Source organism: Hibiscus syriacus, unplaced genomic scaffold (assembly GCF_006381635.1).
Source record: "Hibiscus syriacus cultivar Baekdansim isolate YM2019G1 unplaced genomic scaffold, ASM638163v2 tig00116971_pilon, whole genome shotgun sequence".
NCBI lineage: Eukaryota > Viridiplantae > Streptophyta > Magnoliopsida > Malvales > Malvaceae > Hibiscus > Hibiscus syriacus.
In genome coordinates, this window is record NW_024063495.1 from 2,562,823 (window position 1) to 2,583,906 (window position 21,084).

At 36.2% G+C, this 21,084-nt stretch overlaps 1 protein-coding gene across 1 annotated transcript; it reads right to left on the reverse strand.

The window, feature by feature from the left end:
* Window positions 1–5,738: 5,738 nt before the first annotated feature.
* On the reverse strand, window positions 5,739–20,432 carry LOC120191684 (probable phosphoinositide phosphatase SAC9). Its single transcript, XM_039194599.1, is given in 18 exon segments — window positions 5,739–6,247; window positions 6,950–6,985; window positions 6,987–7,178; window positions 7,281–7,733; window positions 9,657–9,854; window positions 11,567–12,400; window positions 13,747–14,036; window positions 14,039–14,177; window positions 14,998–15,237; window positions 15,888–15,955; window positions 15,958–16,057; window positions 16,182–16,289; window positions 16,809–18,025; window positions 18,710–18,842; window positions 19,085–19,337; window positions 19,339–19,681; window positions 19,786–19,845; window positions 20,363–20,432. Coding segments are annotated over 17 exon segments (4,905 nt in total). The 5' UTR covers window positions 19,799–19,845; window positions 20,363–20,432; the 3' UTR covers window positions 5,739–5,959.
* Between the last annotated feature and the right edge of the window lie 652 nt (window positions 20,433–21,084).

Consider the following 21,084-nt stretch of genomic DNA (forward strand, 5'->3'; position numbering starts at 1 on the left):
GCAAATTTGCAAATATGATCCATTGCTTAACATCTTTTAAAGTACCATAAATTTGATTAAAATGTCTTTACAAAAACTTGAGAAAAAATGGAAGAAAAACAAAGTCAAACAGAATGCCTCAAATGATGAAATGATATTCCTCACTTGGATGCCCCCAAGTTGTTGAAGTCGATCCAGTTCTGGTTACGCATCTTTTGTACAACCCTCTTGAATGCGTAACAGTTCTCAATTGTGTGCCCTGGGACTCCGCCGTGATATTCACAATACGCATTCTCATCATACCACTTGGGGTATGGGGGCTTCATGGGTTCTACTGGATATGGTGACACCACATGGGTGTCAAGAAGTTGCTGGTAAAGCTCTTTGTAGGTCATGGGAATTGGGTCGAAATGTTCCCTTTCCCTCCTGGAATCTTGTTTAGAAGTACCTAACGGTACTGCTGCAGTTGATTTTGGGCTGGAGATTGTAACACCTTTGCTAGAGTGTTTGATGTTGTTAACCTCTCCATCCCTCTCCCTCATAGGAGGATTCTTACTGGCTTCCCCATCCTTAATCTTGCCTTGCTTTATGGCCGACTCAATCATTTCTCCGGCCATAACCAAGTCTGAAAAGCTTCCTGATGTGATCGCCACCAGATGCCCGAAGTATGGAGCCTTCAGAGTCTGTACGAAAAGTTTCCGGGTTTCCTTTTCATCTAACGGTGGATGAACTTGCACAGCCAAGTCCCTCCATTTTTGTGCGTACTGCCTGAAACTCTCGTTATGCTTCTTTTCCATGTTTTGTAGCATAACTCGGTCTGGCCTTATGTCATTGTTATGCTTGTATTGTTCCAGAAATGACTTGGCCAGGTCCTTCCAGGTCTTGATATTTGATCGGCTTAGCTGGTTGTACCACCGAATGGCTGAGCCCGACAGACTATCCTGAAAGTAGTGGATCAGGAGTTGGTCGTTTCCTCCATATCCTGTCATCTTTCGGCAGAACATGGTGATGTGAGCGGATGGGCAACTATTCCCGTCAAACTTCTCGAACTCCGGGGACTTAAATTTCGGGGGAAGAACCAAGTCCGGGACTAGACTAAGTTCCGTTGCGTCGATTTCATGGTAGTCACGGTCTCCTTTGACTATATTCATTTGGTCCTCCAATTGTTTGATTTTTTCCTCCATCTTCCTCGCTTTTTCCTCTTCGTCCAAATCCGGTACATGGTAATAACACGGATTGTTCCTAGGGTTAAATACAGAGGACAAGGGCTTTGTTTTTGCAGCAGATGAGTCCCCTCGAAGTTCTGGTAGGATTTCAGGTGAGATAACCACTTGCGGGGTAGGTTGTATAGTTACCCCTTCCGGTGAACCTGCCCCGGGCGCACTGGTCTGTTGTAGGCCAACTAACTTGGCAACGATCTGATCAACCAAGGACTCTTGGTTCTTTGTGATTGTTTCCAGAGTATTTCGACTGTTCTGGTTTATCTTGTCTTCTAGCTCCTTCTGTAGTTTTAACATATTCTCCTCGATTTGTGTAATTCTGGCTTCCATCCTCTTCTTCTTCAAATGAGTGTTATGTGGATGGGGTGTGTCCAATGCGGTGTATCCAGTATTTGTTCCCTTTGATGAGACATGTTTATGTTAGTTAATGTGAATGCAAAGAAAATAACAAAATGCAAAGAAAATAAGAAATGCAAAATGTCTAAATATATGATGCATGAAATGTTCGAGGCATTGATCCAAAAAATGTGCCTGTTATTCTGAATAACCCTTATTGGTGACAAAAGTGTTACGTCTGAAGAGATAAAAAACTCTTTTTGATGGTACAAATCCTGTACAGCTTCTGACAAGTTGATTCGTCTTTTTCACTAGTTGAATATCCTGTCGAACCATTCCGGCTCCTTTGGCTAAAATGTGCAAATAATGAGATGCTTGCCCCAAAAAAGATCTCGAAGGACTGCATCTCCGACTTTCACTTTCTACCGAGCTTGTTTCTAACGAAAGTGTCATTGGAGCCCTCCATCGAGAGAAACTATCCGAAGCTTGCTTCTTGAATTCGTCAGTAATGGCATCCAGCTCAGCTAGGGTTTCACCATCTTGTTCTTGTAGTTTTCAAAGGAGTGACCGGGTCAGTGACCTTTTCCTCGTATTGCCCCTGCAACTTTGCCTTTGAGTATTCTTTGACCATGGTTGGACTTCTGAGTTTTTTATCTCTTTGTATTATAACCCCTTTGTCCATTAATACAGATTATTCATGTTTAACAAACACATTTTTGGTGGATCAACACATCGTTTTAAATGATGCAAACGATGAACACAAAATAAAAGAGAACAAAAAATAAAAGGGTTAGTGAGGTAAATCAAAACAATAAAAAAAATGAAAAATCCTACCCCACATGATATCTACCCCTCATGCTTTAATTCCTACCCGGACATGATCTCTATCCCGCATGCTAATTTCAAACAAATCCTAACCGCATATTTGTCTAGTTTGCATGCTTTGAACAGAAAATAAAACAGGAAACAAAGCATCCTAGGGTTTGGAATGAGGTCTTGGGGTGGGCTCTAATTCCCTGTACTCTCTCGGTTTAGGTTCTAAAAAGGTACTCGAGTTCTCATTGCCGGTGCCCTCTTGGGCTTGCCCGACCCTTAGTCCTAAGCCCATTACAAGCTTGCATGGACTAAGTTAAACTCGAGAGGACACATTCCCTTATGTCTGTGCGGTGAATAAATTCACACGAAGACGTAAGGTATATGAATCCCGAAGGCTACTTGCTAGGCATATGCGGTGAATAAATTCACACGAATGCGTCGCTTTCACCCCCACTTAAAATGGGTTCGGAGCTCGGGTTTAGAGCTTAGAGATGACAATTTTGAAAAAATCTGAAATCATTAAAAAACATCAGTACAACTATTTATTTGAAAAATAATCAAAGATAAATAATTAGAATCGAAAAAATAAATTAAAATTTAAATTTATAACTTTCGCTAAAAAAGACAACCGAAAATTAATTTTGGCCTGACTCACTTACGTCCCCAGCAGAGTCGCCAAGTTGTCGGAACCGTCTTTCGGTTGGGCCCGGAATTGGGCTTCGACTTGAATTGAACTGGGTTAGAGTCGCCACCGACCATTTTAAAACGAATTTAGGTGGGTCAGACACCATCTTACCTGATCTGCGTTGTACCAGAAACGTGTCGGGTTCGGGAGTCGGTTACGGTTAATGAAGGATTAGCACCCCTTGAACCGCCCTCTCGGTACCAATTAATTTATCAGTTGTTTTTAATTGCGAAAATTGCAAATTTTAAATTGAAATTTAGAAATCCGACTCGAATTGCTTACCTCTGATTAATTGAGATTTTACTGAAAAGGACAAAAAATGTTAGATAGAAAGAATAAATAAATAAAAATGAAAAGATAAAAAAATAGTGCTAAAAAATAAACCAAAGGAAAAGAAATTATAATAAATGAAAAATTAAATATACCAAAGAAGTAAAATTAAAATTAATTAAATAAATAAGTAAATAATAAAGGAGTATTAAATATAAAAAATTATTTTAAAAGTAAAAATGAAAACAATATGAGAAAAGAAAAAATACTAATAATAATTAAAAAGCATGATAATAATAATGAATAAAATAAGAATTCAGGGATCAAATTGCAAAAAATGTAAAATATAAATGAGGACCAAATCGAAACAATTAAAAATCCAGCGGCCAAATTGAATGTGGTGACTGAAATGAATTGCGACTCAAACTCGCAGGGATCACGGAAAGGATTTAACTATCCTGTAATTACAACTTAGTCCCTCCATTATAAATAGGCTAAAACCCAAAAAATCTTCAATATTCACCCAAAAACAAAAAAAAAAACTAATCTTCTTCAAAAACCCTCTCCCCTTATCTTAAACCGGCTAAAGCCCGACAACCGCTCGAGGACATCTCTCCACCGTACCGCCGCTTCTCCGGCCGCCGACCGTGGCTGCCGAAAAAATTTTATTTCACCAACACAACCCTCTTTTCACCCTAAATACTAACCCGAAGTCCAAAACCCCAAAAACCTTGCGAATCGGGTGTAGATCTAACCCGAAAGTCTTGGGTTTTACCTTTTTCGTCGGTGACCGTTTACCTTCCGGTGGCTTTTCGGTTGAAGCCTCTGCTTTATGTTTCTTTCCGTGCTTGTTTTGGTTCGTTTATTGAGGGGCTTCGGCCTTTGGCTCGTATTTGTTGATGATTTTGTTTTGGTTTATTGTTGCTTTGTGGTTTCGGTTTTGATATAGTAGTGTTTCTCGGTTCTGTTGACCGTCTTGGGTCTGACCGTTGATGATTTATATGACGATTCTCTGTTCGTTGCTCTGTTGATTTTTCGGTGTTTGGTTTTGTGATGGCTTCGTGTGTGGCTTGTTGGCCTGATGGTTCTTGGTTGTTTACTAATGATGGTCGGTGTATCGTTGTTGGTATTGTTTGGGTTCTCTGTATCGATGATCTACTGTGTTGACCGATATTGTGGTCTCGGTTTTTGGCTCTCTGTTTCTATCCTCCCCCCGTTCATGGTTCTCCGGGGGTCTTTATATAGCCCCATTAGGGGCTGTTTCCGGCTATTTCTGGGGTGATCCCGGTTATTCCGGGGTCATTTGTTGTGGACCGTTGTGAGCCTCGTTCTTCGCCGGCCGTTTCGCCGGTTACTCCCTGTTTGACCATGTCCGTGGACTCCACATTTGTCCCATGCGACGCCACTACTTAGTGCTCTGTGAGAACCCTAAAGGGTTCAGACTGGTTCAGGCCCACCCAGTCCGAGCCTGCTGGATCAGGCTTGCCCGGTTGGGTTCACTGCTGGACCTTTATTTGAATATGGACTGAAAAAAAAGAAACAAAAGTAAAAAGAATTAGTAATAAATAAAAATAATAATAATAAGAGTAATGGCAATAATATATATTCTAAAATATATAATATATATATTTCAAAAATTATTTTAAAATATTATATATGTTTTTTTCAAAAAAAATGTTTTTAAAATTATATATTATATAATTTTCCAAAAAATGATTTTTAAAACTATATATTATATCATTTTTCAAAAATATTTAAAAAAACTATATACTATATAAGTTTTCAAATTGTTTTAAAAACTATATAATATATAAATGTTTTCAAAATGTTTTCAAAACTATATATTATATATATTTAAAAATATTTTCAAAAATTATATAAAATTTTCAAAAAAAAAACGTTTTCTGAAAATTATATATTATATTTTGTCAAAAACCTTTTCACAACGTATTACTATATACTTATATGTATATATAATATATAAAAATAATAATAATAACTCTGAGCGAAAATGAGTGTCTACAAATACAAAACTGAAAACTTGCATAAATAATTATTTTAGAGCCATTTTGAATTGAAATCGGCATTCGATATTTAGTCATCTTCTTCCTCGGAATCAAGCAGCATTATAGATGTTTAATCGTTCAATCAACTTAGATTTCCTTTCCTCATTTATCAGCTTCTTCAACTTGAATCTGCAATACGAAACATGAACACGATATATATATATATATACACACACACATATCGAGAACAAATATTCCTTTAAAAAAGTGGAGTTCTGGGTGATATAGGTCATAAAGTGCAAAAAACCGACCTCGTGTGCTGCTTAGGAGGCTCCATTTTCGGACTTGTTAGCGATTTGGTCGGCACTTACAGCAGCATCGACTTTCTTGTACACGATTTTATCAGTCCCAAGTCCTTTCTTAATATACTCTCTAAAGAAGGCTAAGGTCTGTGTTCTCAACAAATTCATCCAGGAAGATACAGAAATTAAAATTCTCAAGGCTCGTACCATTCGTTACATCAATAGATGTGAAATTGTTAATTTCTATACTAATATACAACACATATATATATGAATACGGAAGCAAGCACATCGAAAACAAAAAACCAATCTTCAACGCATTTTTTCACCTTGGTTAGTGTAATGTCAAACTGCAGAAAGGCTAGCCCACTTGCCAAGTTCATAAGGATCGGCATAGTAATACAACTTGATTCTATTTGACAGAGACAAGCCTGCAGCAACAACAGGAGCTCTAAAACTAGCATCATCCTGCTCGGGCAGCTTGTCCGTAAATGCTGCAACATCTCCCAGAAGTTTGAAAGAGATTCTTCGAGTTTGTATCTGTCTAGGGAAATCGACGTACAAAGCTGTTCCTGGTTTGGTCTCTGGCAATCTGTATTCTGCAATAGTCACCATGTTCGATCCTATTCCTTCCTGTAATATTATTATTCTAGTAAGTTTCCCTGGAAATTATTAAGTAGAGATAAAATCTAATCCTGAATGACACGCAAAGGTATAATTACAAAAAGTAGCCAAAACTGATGAATAAATATGAAACGGAAACCTGATGAAATGGGACTGGGTTCTCGGTACCACAGAAAATGCTAAATAAATATGAGCAAGAATAAGTAGCGGCAACAAGACTCGTTAGTGTGTGAGAGGGTAATCATCATTAATCAGTCTACTTTATTAATACCGCAGCCACTATCGTTAACCAATTATAATAGAGTATTTGACTCATAATTTGAACCTACTGGCTGCTACCAGAATCAGAGAAGAATAGGGTTTACAATGTAGTATTAGCAGTCTAGAACTTACTAGAAATATTATAACTCGGTAGATTCAGACACAAAGGAACGTTTCCGGTGTCCCATTTCACTAGTGTGCATTTCTCTAGAAAGGAAAGAGAATATATTGGCTTATAAAAGTTAAAGGAGGTGTAAAACAACTGTCCCATCAAGGCGATAAAAGGGGGGCAAAGCAAACAAAGTCATGCTTCTGTCCTTGTCTCTTCAAAATCTGTTATTAGGGTTCAGTACTAATTTCATTATGTTGTTGCCACATTGTAATTCTACCACCATAATTATCCTGGTTACAATTAAAAAATGGTACATTGAAGGCGGATCTAACAGATACCTGGAGTGCGGAAACTTGAATGTACAGAACAGCAGAGAGAGATATATCTATCTTCTAAAAATACTGATGTATCCCATATATCTGCATCTGAAGATGGTGAGTGGGTAATTCGAGGTTTTATTGCATGAAAAGCATCCAGCCGGAATCCAGAAAGAAATGGTGAAGATGGAGGCAGATACTGCTCTAAGATCAGATCGTAATCCATCAGCCTCTCTGCCTCAATTGGAACCTGAAAGCAAACCGGGGTTAACGAGGAAATGCACACACAGCATGAACATGGAGCCAAATGGTGGAACAACGCATAAACAGTGCATCGAAGCATAACAATTACCTTGAATCTATTTAATTGCGGAGGTCTGTCCAGCCAATTTCTCTGCTCAGAGCTTTCTGACGATATAAGCTCCATCTCTTTTTTCACAGGGCATCCAGCTATCACTATTCGTTTGGCATGAAGGCATGGTTTACTTTCAATTGGTCCTCCAAAAGAGACCCGTCGAGTTTCTGCAAAGGGATTTTCGTTTTCGTCCAGAGACAATAAATTGAAGTCTTTACCAAAATTTACAGAGCTTGAACCAGGCCGCTGAAGGCGCAATGTTATCCAAACAATGCGACATCGGACAGGATTTTTGAAAGTAAATTTTATATTGCGAGGCAACTTATCTTCTCTGGTTGGCTTTTCAGGTCCATAAAATTCTGGTGACGAGGATATCAGGGACTGGACATCCCATTTTCCAACACAGCACTTTTCTTCCCCGTCTATTTTATTGCTTACCCAGATTTGCACCTGTGCAATAACAGGAGAAACTGTTAAAAAATCATAACATTGAGAAAAGTTATAAGACTACCTTTTTTGGCAGAAATGAAACCTGAAATAAAATTGCCAGACAAGAAGAAAAGACACTCGAGACCTATGATGCACGGAGCAATGAAACAACATGATACAGAAAGGATAATACAAAAAACACACGAATGATAGTGCATGATTAATACAAGAATATTAACTTCTGTAGCTAAACAATATCAAAGAATATAGTATTAATTGCAGAAGTAACAAGTGCGTAATAAATACATCTCAAGTATTAAGACATATCCAAACAATATTCATAATTATGTAACACGACAAGCAAATATATCCAATCAATACTAGTACACTTAATTGCAGAAGTAACAAGTGCGTAATAAATACACTTCTGTAGCTAAACAATATCAAAGAATATAGTATTAATTGCAGAAGTAACAAGTGCGTAATAAATACATCTCAAGTATTAAGACATATCCAAACAATATTCATAATTATGTAACACGACAAGCAAATATATCCAATCAATACTAGTACACTTAATTTAGTAGTCTGTCGGAGACATTCTAAAGTACCGCATAAGTACTAATTCGCTAAAATTCAAAGAAAGAACACAGATAACATAGAGACATAATAGGGAGGCATACATGGGTCTTACAAAATATATCCATATCACACTAGGCTGATGGCACAAGACAGCATGATTAATATAGAAATTTCTAAGAACATTTCCTTGTGACAGATTCAACCTTCCCATTATCATAGCCGAGGCTGGAGGAAACTAAGTTGAGGACCACTGATCTTTATTTTATCAAAGCATTGGGTTGGGGAGATTAATTGATACATTTATCTCTTATTAATGCTAATTGTTTTTTGTGATGATTGCAGAGACTAGAGCTCATTTATTGTCATTTTGCAGCTTCTCAAAGCAGATTTAGTTGAATGGCATTCAAAGGCAGCTAGGGAGTTGATCTTAATGGGAAAGCACTAGTTACAGATGTTCCAAGACTATCCTAGTGTGCTTATCTGGCTAGCGAGATTCATGACATGAAGGCAAGTTCCACTGCTACAATTCTCACTCAAATAAGATGTTTGCAGTATTTTAAGAAATTACAGAAGATAGCTGGCGATAGAGTCAACACGATGATAGTGAAAACCTGGCGCTTGGAGGAAAAAAATGATGATCTAAGAGCTGATTCGGGTTTTGATAACTTTTTATTAATTCCTAATCATTTAAAGCTAACATTCTGTTATTTCATAGTAGGTTTGCAAATTTATTTGTTGTAGTTTAAATATTCACTGCTTGAAGCTTGTTGTAGTTTCATCTTGGAAGCATTCATTAATCATTAGTTAACAAAACTGGGTTCCATTCTAAATCAGTTGTTTTATTTCTGTTAAGCTAAACTGCCCAACTCTTCATTTTCATGAAGTTCTACCATGCCAAACATCTATACAAGGAAAGGTGTCATGGTTGCTGAGATTTAACTTCCCAAGTGTAAAGAAAAAAATTAAAAAATATGTAGAGAGAAAACATCCATGTTGGACACGTAACTATGCCTGAGCCTGAGCCTGAGCAACATAACTGTCATGGAGTAGAAGCCAAACATTCTAATGTATTATTTTTATACTGCAATGACATCAAGAAACATGTTTTGGTTTAGAAGCACGTCAAAAGGGATCTTTGTGTAACTAAAGTACAACATATTCTAAAGTAAAACATAACCAGGAATATACACTAACTTAAAACTACAACAGACGTTCAACATTTGCTATATGCGACTGATGCAAAATTGAGATATTAACGTAAAGTTGCTTCTAAGAATGATACATTCATAAAGCCACTGACACCGATAGGCTTTGCCAATTTACTTTAATAAGATAATTAAGCAGGAAGATGGGTATACTTACAATGGGAGCATCAGCTTCAGAATAACCACATGGACTAACAAGCAATACTACTCCACTGACATCTGAAAGTGTGCCAAGAACAATAACAAATTCCACAGAGGTAGTATCAGGGGGAGCCTTCCAATATGAATGTGGCGATCCAGAATAAAGTGGAGTGAGCAACGACAGAAGTGGTGCTGAATCTGTGGCTGTCTCAACCTACAGTTTCATTGTAGGTGATTAGATGCAATAACACTAAATCAAAGCATCTCAAGTGTATTTTTCCCAACAAAAATTATGAAGAGTAAAACTTGTAGCATGAAGATTACATAGCAGTACGAAAAGACATTCCTTAATCATCCTTTACAGACAATGAAGAGTCGCACTTTTTCCATATGACCAACCTGACTTTCTAGACATGTCTATTATTAGAAACACTAGATAAGATTGAAATTGGTAAAAAGCATAGAAGTTTTGGTTTATCATTTTCCCCCATATACTGAATTTAGTAATAATATCATATGCTCATTTTTTTTTATAGGAATTGAAGGCCTCGTTAAAAAACCCCTTCATGATTAAGGAACTCAGAATGAATTCCTTAATTAGAGGAAGGAGGAAAAGAGTGCCTTATACTTCATTAATAGAAGATACATAAGATTTACAACATCAAGATAAAACCCTTACAAACAATCCTAAGAACCCAAAATAAAATACCCTTAAAACACACTGAAATTAGCCAATACCAGACTTAGCCAACCCATCAGCCTCTATATTGACTGTCCTAGGGACCCATCTAATAACACCCTCCATTCCTTTAAGCTTAAACGCTATATCCCTGACAATAAAGGCATATAGATGAGGACACAAAGTTCCATTCTTAACCCATTCTACTACCATTTTACAATCTGATTCTATAATCAACCGACCCTTAATACCTCCTCTCACTAAATCAAAGAAATATAATCCCTTCTGAACAACCTTTAATTCCATCAAAATAGGTGGACCCGGACCAGTAGCCTCCTTAAAAGAGCGTAAGAGAAAACCTTCCTCATCTCTTAGAATACCCGCAACTCCACTGCTCTTCCAATCACAACTTGTAGCTGCATCCACATTCAATTTGACAAAGCACTTAATATGCTCATTTTAAAAGTTGTTTTCCTACAAAACACAAATAACGATAGGGAATTGGGGCAATGCATTTAATATGCATTCCTAATCTTTCGAGGAAAAAGAACAGGTTTTCTAATTGATTCAGCTGCCAAGAAGAAAGACCAATCACTTATAAAAAATATGTAAACACATTTGATAACCCAATTATAGTCATATGTATGATATTTTGGTACCTAAAGTTTGAAAATGAACAATTAGGGCACACTAATTTACTTTGGCTTAAACACATTTCACATTTCTCTAACCCCATTAGAAGGAAGCCTGGCATGTCACCAATAGCCTATCAAAATGTACCAGCTGTCAGGGTTTTTTGGCCGTTGGAGAAGCATCACACTTCATGAATGTGAAATATGCTTCATCTAAGTTCAGGCACCTAATCATGCATTTTTTTACTTAAGGTATCAAATAGAACATTTGACTATATAGTTCAAGTATCAAATACATCATTAACCTCATAAAGAAGTACAAATAGGTTCACATTTTTAATAAGGAAACAGGTCATTAGCATATGACAAAGATACAATGTGTTTCATAGCTTGGAATGTTGATGGTAGACAAGAAGCATAAAGCAGTTGAAGAAGATAGAATCCTCATATCCTTATTGATCTAGGCTAAACTTAAAAGGACAACTAGTAGCAGACTCTTATCATGCCAATACCTAGTAAACCACATATTTCATATAACCATTCAAGTAATCCAGACATAGCATCAATAAAAAACAATGTAATCAATATTTTAAAATAGAAGCCAAGATTATATACCGAATGTAGAAAGCTGGCAAAGGGAAACTCTGCTAGTGATTCTTCTCTGATAAGTAATTGTTTCAAAAGTTTAACAGCTCTCTGATTACCAGAGGACTGACTCCTTTTAGAAAGGCTATCTAGGAATGAAGATCCTGTAACCTCATCCAGAGCTTTATATGCTGCACTATCAGCACGGGCTTTTCTTCGTGAGCTGATCAAGACCTTAACATAGTCCAAGAGCAATGCATCAAGAATTATCTCATGACAGCACTTTTTGCAAATAACACTGTCCAGTGCCACTGAGCGGTTTGTAGTGAGATCAACTTGGCTACTATAACTTGATCCACCCTGACTAGACAAGCCATTGTAATTTGTCGCCTCCCTTGTATAATTTGGCAGAAGAAGGGCTCCTCTCCCAGCAGAACAAACTCGACAAGCCTTTCTCCGACATTGAGAACAAAAGAAGAAAGATTTCGAACCTTCTGTAGATGACAATAATGAGGAATCAGATAGAGTTGCCTTAGTCTCAGCCCGCACTTCACACTTGCCACCAGAACAGCTCTCCCCAATTCCACTGATGTTCCAGTAATCTATAACATTATCCTCAATCTTCCCAAGACCAATAGAACCATTAATCTTATCCTCAAGAGCAACTTGCCCAAGCAATGCAAGGGTGCTTGCCACCTTGCATAGTCTTCCTACGTATGATTCATCAAGCAAAAAATTTGGATTTACAGTTGCCGGATCAATTCCAATACACAACAAAGCTCTATCTCTTTCAGCTGCAGAAAGATTCAGACGAAGGCGTTCAATTTCCAGCTTCATTGCTTCAAGGTAGTTTAGCCTTCTGTCCTGCAAAATTGATTAAATCAAATGGCCATGTTCAATGCTCTATCAGGTTGGAACTTACCACCTAAAATTTTTTATATTTATCTATTGCAACCTCCTGTAACGAGTAGAAATATATATTCTCCATAGCCCTTACATGCATTCAGATGATGCCATGCCCACAAAGGGGGGGAAAAATCCAAAAGTCAATGTGGTAAGCATTTTCCAGAGAAAATAAGAAGAATAGGCAGATAGTCATAACATTTTTCTCCTTAATCAAGACGAGACGCTGCAATCCAGATTAACATGAGAACTGAAGCCCTTAGATATATCATCTTCTGCTCGTCATAATGTTCCCAGGAATTTATTCTCAATTTTGGTATTAGAAGGGTTATACTTTGGACAAGTTTGGAGCTTTTAGCTAAATGCTAAAAAGTTAGGAAAAGTTCAAATTACCTATAACAATAAAATGTTCAGAATATCTCTCACAGAAAGCGAGATATTCTAGGATTTTAATTGGGCAAAAGATTGCTGGGGATGGGGACAGGGGAGGAACAACAAAAATAGCAAATTCACATTGAATAAAGGAGGCTTTAGAGATCCTGTAAAAGATATAAAAAAAATCCGAGAACAAATAGAAATCTCTAAATTCTCACTCCCTCATAAGCATACATGTATAATTTGAACTAAAAAGCCAGTGAGCAAATAAGAATGTACACCAGTAACACTACAGATTCGATACCACTGAGAATACCATCCCTGGACGCTCTTTCTATGACCAATTCCTATTTATCTTCTATTTGTTACATATGATGATGAAAAATAAAGAAGCATCTGTAAACTCATAATAATAAAAGAAGTAATCACCTGATCAAGAAATGTAAAACAAAAGCTAAAAATATTATATATGAAGACAACAAGGAATCATAAGTAGCATTCAGTTCAATTGACTCATGGGAAAACAATGGGAAATTCTAGCATAAGGACCTTAATATAAGGTAAATAAATTTAAGAGAAAATTACATAAGTTGTTAAAACTTTGTAACTTTTTTTTTATATTCAATTACACAAAATGTTATCAAATTAAATAAATTGTTAAAGCTCTCCAATGTTTATGTAATTACACAAAATAGTACCCAATTTGTAAGATTTTGTATAATTAGACAAAAATGTTACAAAGTTGTAACAATTTATGTAATTTGATAGCATTTTATGTGATTTCCCTTATTTTAAGTTCCTTATTGTAGAAATACCCGGAAAACAACTCCTGGAGGACGAGAGTAATCAATGGAGAGACTGATTAGGACTTCATTAGTTTTCCCCAAACATGTGAGGTAGAAGAGACATACAAGTACGAAGTAATAACATACCATTAGTGGCCCTGCCAGAAGTTTTACACAGTTTATGTATTTCTGTGTACCACTATCCTGAGTACTTTCATCCTGTGGTGTAGATTTATGATCAGTTTCAGGACCATGATAGTCCACAACAGATTCGTCCAGAAAATCAAGCAAGTCACCTCCCCCATAAGTAACATTTTCTGTAACTGGCGCAGAAACAGATTCAGAGAGAATGTCACCTCCAGTTAATAGATCAACCAAATCATTTGCAGAATCCTGTTTTGGTGATGTTGACACAGCATGATTGGATAGAGAAGTGCCAGAAAATGGTTTGTGTCCGAACCAGAAAAAAAAGAGTTGCTGTCCTTATGAGACTTATTTGCAAGCTCATTTAGTCTAGCACCAGTACCTTCATTAGCAAATACACCATTCCAGGGGAGAGAAACTCCAAGGATTTCTACCTATAAAATTTTTTAATACTTATAGAATCATTTGGCAGAATTAGAAAACCCCACTGTGTAAATCAAAATAAAATGAAGGCTGAAACAAAATAAAAAAATGGGTAGGAAAGGAAATTAGACTTAATATTGAAAATTGTCAAAGCAATTGCAGATGAATGGAGAGAAACATTGTATCTAAGAGAAGAAAATGACACAGTATATTTAACCGCATTTCCCATGTTTAAGAAAAGTATAAAGCTATTATCCATTACCACAATAACACAGTTGCTTTACCTGAATGATCTTACTCCTTAACAGCTCTAATTTCCCTACAACCTCCTTCAGATCTCACATAAAAATAATAATAATACAGAGCAAAACTAATAACATGCAATCTATTTCTTCCTTTTACTCATCTATCACGAAACTTCTACTTCAAATAACCATTACATGCCCATGACGCCTAGCCCAGCGTAACACATTAATGGTGCAGCAAAAAGGCAAATTTAGAATAAAAGAAAGACAGTAAATCAGGCAACACATTTCTGAGAAGAGAGAACTTCTTATACCTTACTTTAACAGCACTAATTTCTCTCCAACACCCCCCCCCAATGAAAAAATACAAAAATAAAGATACAGAGAGAGGAGAGAAAGAAAAAGTAATCACCATACAATCTCTTTCTGGTGGTTCCGTATTTCTTTCTATCACTAAGCCTCTACTTTGAATACTCAATAAAGCACATGAAACTTATTCCTACACGATAATTGATCAATAGAGAGGCAAATTTGGATAAAAGATATACAGAATAGTCGAGCAACAATTTCTGACAAATGCCTTTACCTCTCCTAGAGTCATAGGACTTCCAGATTCAGCAGGATAAAAAGTAAGTGCCACTACACGAGTGAGAAAGTCCAATTCTCCCTCTAGTTCTTCAAAATCATACAATAATGACAGAGAAGATGTAACTTGCTCATGAAAGCGTGCTCCAGCTCCAGTAACAGCCATGTCCTCGGTGCTAATTGGACCTGATAAAGGAATCAGAAGATTTGTCCCATTTCCACACTGGGGTATGGAAGCTCCCTGTTGATACAATCCAAAATAGGATTAGGAGACTACTCAAACTCAAATAAACCAGCACAGATGGAAAAACCATGCTATTTTAGGGGGAAGCTTAGAGAGAGGAATTTAAGGATATGTTTGTGGGAAACTAGAAGGATAGAAAGAGAAGGGTGGGTGTGCTTGGTAGGAATGAAAAGTAAGACTAACGAAAGTAGGAAGGATTACCCTAATGCATAAAAAAAATCATTCCAAATTGGAATAATAAGATAAGATGAGAGAGATGTAGAATGCATATTTACAAGAATATCCATCCTTTTTAAAATTTATCTTTTGATTTTAATTTATAAAGGATATAATGGTAATATAAATGTAATTTTCATTTTCTTGTCTCATTTTTCATCTCTATCAAGCAAAGGGTGGAAAGAAAGTTACTTTTTCTTTTCAGATTTCCATCTTTCCTACCAAGCACCCCAGTGTAAATAAAGATATGTTCTCTATCTTTTCACTTTTCTCCTCCCATTTTCTCGTATTCTCAATTTTCTTTCCACCCTACCAAGCAAAACGAAAAAGTTCCATAAAAAGTTCAAGCTAGACAGATTAACTACAATCACATAAGAGAAACTGGCTTACACCTCACAACCTAAGGAAAGAGACGATATGAAAGAACAAACCTCGACAACCAGTTTAAGCCCATCTAGGTTACGGCCTGTCCTTACATCAACAGTTGAAGGATAATTGAATCATCAGCACCATGGGAAATTGTGAGTAGCAGCTGACAAACATGGCAGGGTTCTCCAAGATAGATAAATAATTCAACAACATCCGCAGCTTGGGGACAAACCTGCAAGAAACGGGTAGATGCATGCATTCCAACAAATATTAAATAAAACAAAATAGAGAAGGGCAATGAACAATTGCTAAGTTAATATGGTTTTCCTAAATGATGAAGAGAAAACCATTAGTACCCAGATTAGATCCTTTTTCTTGATACTCAGTAGACTAGCTCCACCATTGGAGGTTGGGAACATACTGCCTATAGGCTTCAGAAGGAACCCAGATGGTCGAGAAAGTACCTGTGACGAACAGTATTATAAGAGTATGTAGACTGATACATATAAAAAGCAAAATCAACTATACTTTTCAAATTAAGTACTGTTTTTAGACAAGAATATACACCCTTGTGTGGAAAAAGAATGTTAACTTAAAACAAAAATTCCAATAAATAAGTCAAAAATTAAACCATCCAAAGAATGTGTCATGGTTATCCAAATAACAAACTCATGTGTTTTCAACAGTATATGTATTAAGAATCAATACTGATCCATTTACTAACTTTTTATGGTCTTCTTATAACCATCACCTGAAGTAGCCACAAGAAAGCATGTGTTCAGCTTCAGCAACATTGTTTACCATCCAAGGTCAGGTTCAATTTGTTTGAGAGAGTTTCTTTTTCATATGAAATTTAATGCTAAATTGTCTAAAACACAAGAACATTTAAAGTCAAAAAAAAGGTTGAGGGAAATCAAATATTTACTACCAAGCCAGAGTCCATAGTAAAAAATCTTAAATCTAGAGACACTGGAATTACATACATGCAGAGGTTGAACTGGAACAGATGGGAGATGCTTGATAAGCCTTATTCCAAGGAACATCTCTAACTGCTTTTGACGGGAACTATCCACAAGTGCATTTTTATATCTCCTCTCAAGCGTGATTTTCAGATTTTGTGCAGCAGAAAACTGTTTGAACTTTCCTGTTTCTTCATTAAATATGCTTAGGATTTGGCTATGCATGGCTTTGGAACCCGTGTACAGTGTTGCATGGATATCACCAGCAAGCAGGAAGATATCTGCTAGCTGAGATACAGGAGATAAAATCGTTGATCTCTTGAACTCGTCAAATGTCATGTCAAATCTCTTCCATGGTTTATCTGGGCATGGATGATTCCATGTTGTGGTCCTTGTATTGTGATCAATATAATAAGTTTTCCCTGTTACTTGATCTGATCGTTTCTCCCAGCCAGGTGGGAGTGGAGCAGAATACCCACCATAGTTATTAACTGCCTGGTAACCATATGTCAGATCACTATCGAGAGATATCCCAAGCCGCCTACACTGCTCAACGAACACTTGCAGTGCCCCAAAGAAACTAGCAGCATTGGTTCTATCCAAAGAATCTGCACAATTGAAACGTAACACGCCATTTTGATGGGATCTTAAGCAGAAGGCCCCTTCAAAGTCATCATTGTAGATGGTTTCACCACTGCAATCCTTAAGTCGCTGTCGCGAAGGCAAATAATCGCCTACAGAAATGCCTATAGCCAGAGTGTGATCTTTTAGAAGTTTCCACAATTCCTCAATTGTTTCTTGTTCACCTTGTAGCTTTATCCGGGCATGCCAGTCATAATTTATTAAATGAATTCGAGTAAAAGGAAGTTTTCCGGTGGATTTAATATGGTTTAATGATTCCGCAAAATGGTGAACTAAAATGCACTCAGATTTTCCTTCTCCGTTTCTAAGCAAGTTGACACATACAATTGGAACAAAAGGCTTCGGCTTCTGATTTTGCCCAACACCAACATCTAAGTTACGAGAATCGTATCGATTATTTAATCTCTGGTAATACTGTGAACTTCCTCTATAAGGTTCAAGATCAGAAACATAAATTTCTGCTTCAGCAGCAGTCATCTTTAGTTCAGCGCCCCACCAGATTGGAATTGTGCCCCTTCGCCAAATGTATGTATTAAAAGGTACACTTTGACCTGCCCTTTTAGGCACCCATACAAGTTGTTCACACTCTACTTCATTCCCTGTGAATATAAATGTTCTTTATAAGTTACAAGAAAATGCATGCAATAACAAACAGTGTAATGAAAGCCAGGACAAAATGGATATTGATGCAAAATGAAATAAATAATAATAATTTAAAAGAGAATAAAGAAACTTGCATCTACATGACATGACGTGCAATAGTAGGTGGAAACACTTGAAAAAGGTTCGATTACTTATTTTGAATCTAAATCAATTCAGGGTACACATCTTAAATAAATTCATTGTTTTCATTCTGGTTGCTCAAAATACTTTAGCAGAGATTAAGCAAAGTGTCATCAAGAAATTGTCAAACCAATTATGCTGCACCAAACTCATAGTAAAACTCTAAAACCACCTCCCATGCCACCTAATACACATGTATCTTAACTCTTAAGTGAAAGACCAGTCATCACTGTAGCTTAAAGAAACAATATAACCATGCACCATAAGCTATTTTCAATCACCTCTCATCAGAAATATAGAAAAGTCAATTCACCACAAGGCATTGAATTGAAAAGGAAAAAATGTGAACGAAAAATTAAAACAAAAAATGAAAAGAGTAGCTATAATAAAAAATGGGTTTGTAACCGTATCTAAGTAATTGTGAGGGAAGAAACAATAATCCCATCAAAGTAACATGCAAAAAAAAAACTAAAGATGAAGACAGACATAGATTATCTTACCTGTGCTAAAACATGAATTTATACCCCTAGCCAAGTATCGAGTACCAGGATGCAGCCTACTTCGACGAGCTATGAGAGCAACAATCCCTTCTACCTGACCTGAACTACCAAAACTTCGACTTTCTGCAAACCCCTATACAAAAATGGCAGGTAAGAAAGAAGAATTAAAATATCAAATTCATGCAATACCTCTATGTGCATACAGGATACAACAACAAGCATAAACATGAGGAGAATGTCATAGAAAAACAGTCAACATCATGCCAAGCACAAGTAGAACATTTTAATACCGCAAAAGGATAGTAAACCAGCAATTCTTCTATCTATAAAGAAATTTCATCAAAAAAAATGGGATGAGCATTAAATTGAAAATACCTGCAGAAGAATGACACAATGTTGTGTCAACCCAATGTTTTTAAATGGCATTGAAAGCCATCCATTCCAAACAAATTCATCATCAGGACTGAGCAGGGGCATGCGACTCGGAGAAGGACGGGTTATATCTCTTGTCTCACAGAAGTAGTGCTTCCCATCAATGTCGAGCTCGGTTAATTCTTGTATGTTCTTTATTTCTCCTTTATCCTGGGGTTGAGGATTTTGAAGTGGTAGTTTGATCCATTGACTCTCCGACTGTAAACACACATCCCCCACCAGGCAAATGGGGAACGGTAGCAACTAACTTTGTAGCAACAAGAAGTAACCCATAGCTTCCCAAGGTGGCATAACCCAATATTGCCCTGGCATGAATTTTACTCTTACACAACCAGGGTGATCCATTGGTAACATTATCCAATGCTTCATTTTCAGACCTAAAAACATCAAGACCAAACTTCCCATGATAGCGGAGCACCCCAGTTGTTGGATCGACATAAATAACCTGTGTGTCACTCCTAGTAGACAAGGTAACAACAATATAAACTTCACCCGTATCCAATGTAACCACAACAACAGATGTGCTTCTTGAGCCACCACCTACAAGTATAACCGGATATAATCAGATAAAGCAGTAAACTAAACTTAACCAAACATTAAAAACAATAGTTAACCCAAAGAAAATAAATGCAAGATCTGATCACCTGGTGATTCCATGCGCTAGGAATGGAACTACTAACTAAAAACTTCCTGAAAATAACCTGCTAAAACAAAATTAAACCCAAAAAGGGGAAAGAATCAAATTTCCAATTTACGTGAACAAATTGTGGAAATAACCAATAGGTACATTCAAATCGAAAGAGAAATCAACTCCCTATGGATGAAAAGTCAATTACATTGAAGCAAACAATCGATGACATATGAATATAAGAAGTCTCCTAAATCTAGATCACAAAATTCAGCTTTCCTCTTTGTTCCTGAGATCTAAAAGGTTCAATAATAAATTTGTGAAAAAATATATATTAAAATAAAAAAAACTAGAGCTAATACTAAGAAAACTACTTGATTTCTGGCTATTTCGCTACGATCTCAAATCGAACTAATCATTCAAACCCAAAAAAAACAAAAATCTCAAACTTACCTAATTTAGTACCAATTGACTATGAAAATGAGTTCTAAAATGAAATGAATGAAGATGAAGATAAATTTTTTGGAATGAAGGGTTATTAGAAATTGAAAAATTTTAAAAAAAAAAAGCCTTTGAAAAGTAAATGAACTGACCGGAGAGTTTGGAACAACAGAGAGACAGGCATGAAGAGAATAGAAAGGTTTAAAAGACCAAGAAAATAAAAGATCCTCTGCGGTTGCGTGCAGAAAGTATTATATAAATCCTACTCTCTAACGTCCATTATCAAAAAATATATACTAAATATAAAATTTAATCTATAAATTAAAAAAAATACTTTAATAAAATAATTAAAATCACTTTCACAAAAAAAAATATGAAATTTCAGCATCGTTGCAATTGTTAATTCTTTTTACTAGTTTAATATTAATGTGAGTATTAAATGTGAATTTAAATATAATATATATTATATTTATTATATTAATAATTTAAATCCTATATATTAAAATACTGTAATATATTAAAATTTTAAAAAAAGTCATTTAGAAAAAATCATATTCAAAGTATTCATGCAACATATACAGAATATGTTTAAAACTAGGGTAAAGTATATAAATAGTCCCCGAATTTTTAGGGCACTTGCATTTTGATTACCCGTCCTTTTGAAACTTGCAATACAATTATTGAATTTTTAATTCATTTTCAAAATAGTCCCTGCTGTTACCTCCCGTCAGCTTTTGCTGACGTGGTACATTAACTCCGTTAAAACAACACCCCGGGTCTTCTTCTTCTTCTTCCTTCTTTCTTTCTTTCTTTATCCTTCTCCCTTCTCCCTTCTCCTTTCTTCTTTCTTTCTTCTTTCTTCTTCCTTCTTCCT